The 3314-nt window shown below is 46.0% G+C and overlaps 1 protein-coding gene across 1 annotated transcript; it reads right to left on the bottom strand.

The window, feature by feature from the left end:
* Positions 1-650: 650 nt before the first annotated feature.
* Positions 651-2805, bottom strand: twist1a (twist family bHLH transcription factor 1a). Its single transcript, XM_039819366.1, has 2 exons — positions 1626-2805; positions 651-1132 (listed from the first exon to the last, which is right to left on the bottom strand). Exon 1 carries the CDS (start codon positions 2199-2201, stop codon positions 1653-1655), a length of 549 nt encoding a protein of 182 aa, XP_039675300.1. The 5' UTR covers positions 2202-2805; the 3' UTR covers positions 651-1132; positions 1626-1652.
* Positions 2806-3314: the final 509 nt, after the last annotated feature.

Below are 3314 nucleotides of genomic sequence, written 5' to 3'. Positions count from 1 at the left end.
AACAATGCATGTACCTTCTAAAATTATTTTGTTTTTCCCATGGTACCATTATCATGAGTGTTTGTAGTTTTGATCATTATTCACATATGTGAATAACTCTTTTCTTCTTCATCAGAACTGCAGGTATATGGTATATTATCACACAGGCTATTCAGTTTGCTTTATGGCCTGCATTCACCCCTCTTATCTGTTAGAGCTCTTGGAGTAGCTGCTGTAGCACCTGCAGGATACTTCGATGCTGCCCTGTGGCTCGGAGGATATCTGGGAATATCATGCATGCCTCCCACAGCTCCACATTCACCCTGTTCAAACAGACCACCGGCTAATCATGGCTTCCCCAGATCCCAGAGCTCAAGGAATCACTACAGAATAAGCCCCGGGTATGAGATGTTTTCTTTTGCCCCCTCGACTGTGGTTCAGTTAACTGGAGATTCAACAACAATGAAAATAAACGCTCAGCAAAAGCCCAAAGTACTCAGAGTACTGAGACTATGGGACATGAGTTTGTTTCCAAAAATGTCAGGTATTTTAAACAATTTTTGTGTGTCAAATAGCCAACCTTGGTTTATTATTTTATAATCCAGCCTCTTGTTATAGAGCTTAAATTGAAATCTATAATGAATATCCAGACAACTGAAAGGTAAGAATGATACTTTTCATCATTTTTTTTATTCAAGATATTAATATATACAACACTCAAATGCGCAGACTCCTGATCCATTCAGCATTCTGTGATATCCCAAAATAAATAACTTTTATTTGAGTGGGGAAAAGGAATTTGGAGCCTGTGTAGAAAAAATAAATACAAAATTCTTCATTTGCTGTGAAATATTGTCACAGGGAATGTGGGAATGAATTGTCATTTTTCTTTCATTTTTCAAAGCAGAGCAGTTCCTCAGAGCTCAATTTGTTTTTACAACAATCATAGTCGCAGTGGTCTTTCTATCTTCATATCCGTCCTGTCTGTCCTAAGTGCTCCCTTGCAAACATTACAGTCCTTGCAACGGGAAATATGAAAAACCGGCTCTCCTCTGAGGCCTGAAGCATAGTGGCTGGCCCCTCAGCTGTGTTTAGCCTGTTCCAGTCTATGTGAAGAGTTGGCCTGCTCCACTGGTTCTTCAGTCTGGATAATCTGTGAAAGAAATATTATTTTTATTTAAATAAAAAAAATCAATACATAGAAATGTATTGTGTGAGGGTTGTAGGATAGGTTGTACGATTCATGTATTCGTAGGCTGTATTTGAAGAGATGTAACCTGGTTATGATCTATGGGGTAAACATTGTAAAAATATCTATGTTTTCAGAAAAAAAAAAACATTTCCCCCTTTATAAGTAGTAGTAGTTTAGTTTAGGTTTAGGTCGACGGTGAAATCTTGTGAATGTCTTACAAATAATGTGCTTAATATTTGTGTACAGTCTACAGGGGACCCCCCCCCCCTCATTACGAAATGAAACAGGCATCATGAATTTTAAAAGTGTTTTGGGGGATGCCATACAAATACTGTAGCGAAAGTATCCCTACATGTATATTGGAACAATAACTACACTGTGGTTGTGCGTAAAATGCGCAGGGACATTTTGGCACAACTTGTCTCCCTGTAGGATGAAAAGTCGCTAAGCTTACCGTGCTGCACCATCCACAGCAGCCATGCTAGTGGGACGTAGTAGACAAGGACCACGAGCCCCCCATTCTCCAGACCGAGAACGCGTAGCTCAGGCGCTCGTGCGCCACGTAGCTGCAGCTGGTTCCTCGCGCGTCCAGGTCATCGGTCTGCAGAACTTGGCACAGGAAGTCGATGTACCGGGCAGCCAGCTTCAGCGTCTGGATCTTGCTGAGTTTGTCCGAAGGGAGGGTGGGAATGATCTTACGTAACGACATGAATGCCTCGTTGAGGGACTGCGTCCGTTGCCGCTCGCGGATGTTGGCCATCCCGCGCTGTGTCTGTAGGTCATCGAAGGAGGGCCCGGGGCTGCTGCTGGCTTCGCTGTCGTCGCTCCCTGCGCTGCCGCGTCCTCCGTCGCAGCTCTTTCTGCATTTCTTCTTCCCGGGGATCGGACTCTCCATGTCTCCCTCCTCCTCCTCGTCTGCGCGCCTCCGGGTCGCCCGCCGCTTCCTCGCGCCTCTCCGCGGAAGCTGACGGTCGGTCTCCTCCTCGCTGTTCCCAGCACTGTCCATTGGAGAGGGATCCTCTTCCCGCATCGTCTCTTCAAAAACCTTTCTATATTCTGTAGGAGCGTAATAACCCCTGACTCTAATTCAGTGAACTGGCTACAACATCAACAAACGCGACAGGTAATGAGAAGTGTGGCCTGCAAAGGGGTGTGGGCGGTATTACGGTAAATCTCATGCGCCACTGAGAGGGAGAGGTGTCTGCCAGACTGGGGCGAGCGGGGCTCTTATAGCGGGGAGCGGGCAGGACGATTTTGGGGAGCGCTGTGATTGGATAAGGAGGGGTGTAACTTAATACTGCAGGGGAAGGAGAGTTCTAGCTCTAATATCAGAAATGGTGTTTAAGACTCCTTATGGCTCTGTTATACAAGATTGCGTAAAGGAGTGTATGGGGCGCGGTGTTATTGGTGAAGATTGTGCAAGGACAATAGGAACTGTCCCTATTTTAGGTATTAAATCGTTCTCCCTTCCTCACCCCAACTTATTTCTGGCCCAAATGCATAATGCTGTTTTTTCTCTCACTCTTGGGTCAATTGTACATTTAACAAAGTAGCTCTATGTTTAAGCTAAACGTATTTTGTTTAAACGTTACTCTACGTCATATGTGTAAACTTATTTTTACTTATCTCCTATTGCAGATAAATCATAGACACAAAAAACATAAGAGAAATTCCTCCACAAGTTGTCTGTTGGCCCTAGTCTCCCTGTAAGTCTAGACACTGCCTGAGATGGGAGCAGTGGTGGCTGTGAAAAATATCAGACCTACTGAAACACAGGAGGCTGTCACAGCAGGAGGTCTCTGCTCGTAAGCAGACCGAGGTGTTTATTTTCCCGTCAGCGTCCCCGCGTTGAGGTATGCGCTTAAATGGGTCTGACTCCCGCAGGGATGTGGACACCGCGGCTCAGGTTTAAAAGACGGGCCGTCCCAGGGAGCTCTCAGGGCGGATCCGTGCTCACAGCGGGGTCGCTGAAGGCGGTGTAGGGCTGGAGCGCAATGCAAACAGAAAGTGATGAAGATGGACTGTGGAGAGAGAGAGAGAGAGAGAGAGAGAGAGAGAGAGAGAGAGAGAGAGAGAGAGAGAGAGAGAGAGAGATTAGCACGCAGTCTAAACACGCACACATGACCACCCAGCTCTGCGGCCT

This window comes from Perca fluviatilis, chromosome 13 (assembly GCF_010015445.1).
Source record: "Perca fluviatilis chromosome 13, GENO_Pfluv_1.0, whole genome shotgun sequence".
NCBI classification, from domain to species: Eukaryota; Metazoa; Chordata; class Actinopteri; order Perciformes; family Percidae; genus Perca; species Perca fluviatilis.
Note: the sequence above shows the minus strand (reverse complement) of the source record. Positions and strands in the feature narration are given on the sequence as shown.

Excerpts from the sequence above, each read along its gene's own strand:
- twist1a (XM_039819366.1), bottom strand. The coding sequence starts at position 2,201 with ATGCGGGAAGAGGATCCCTCTCCAATGGACAGTGCTGGGAACAGCGAG.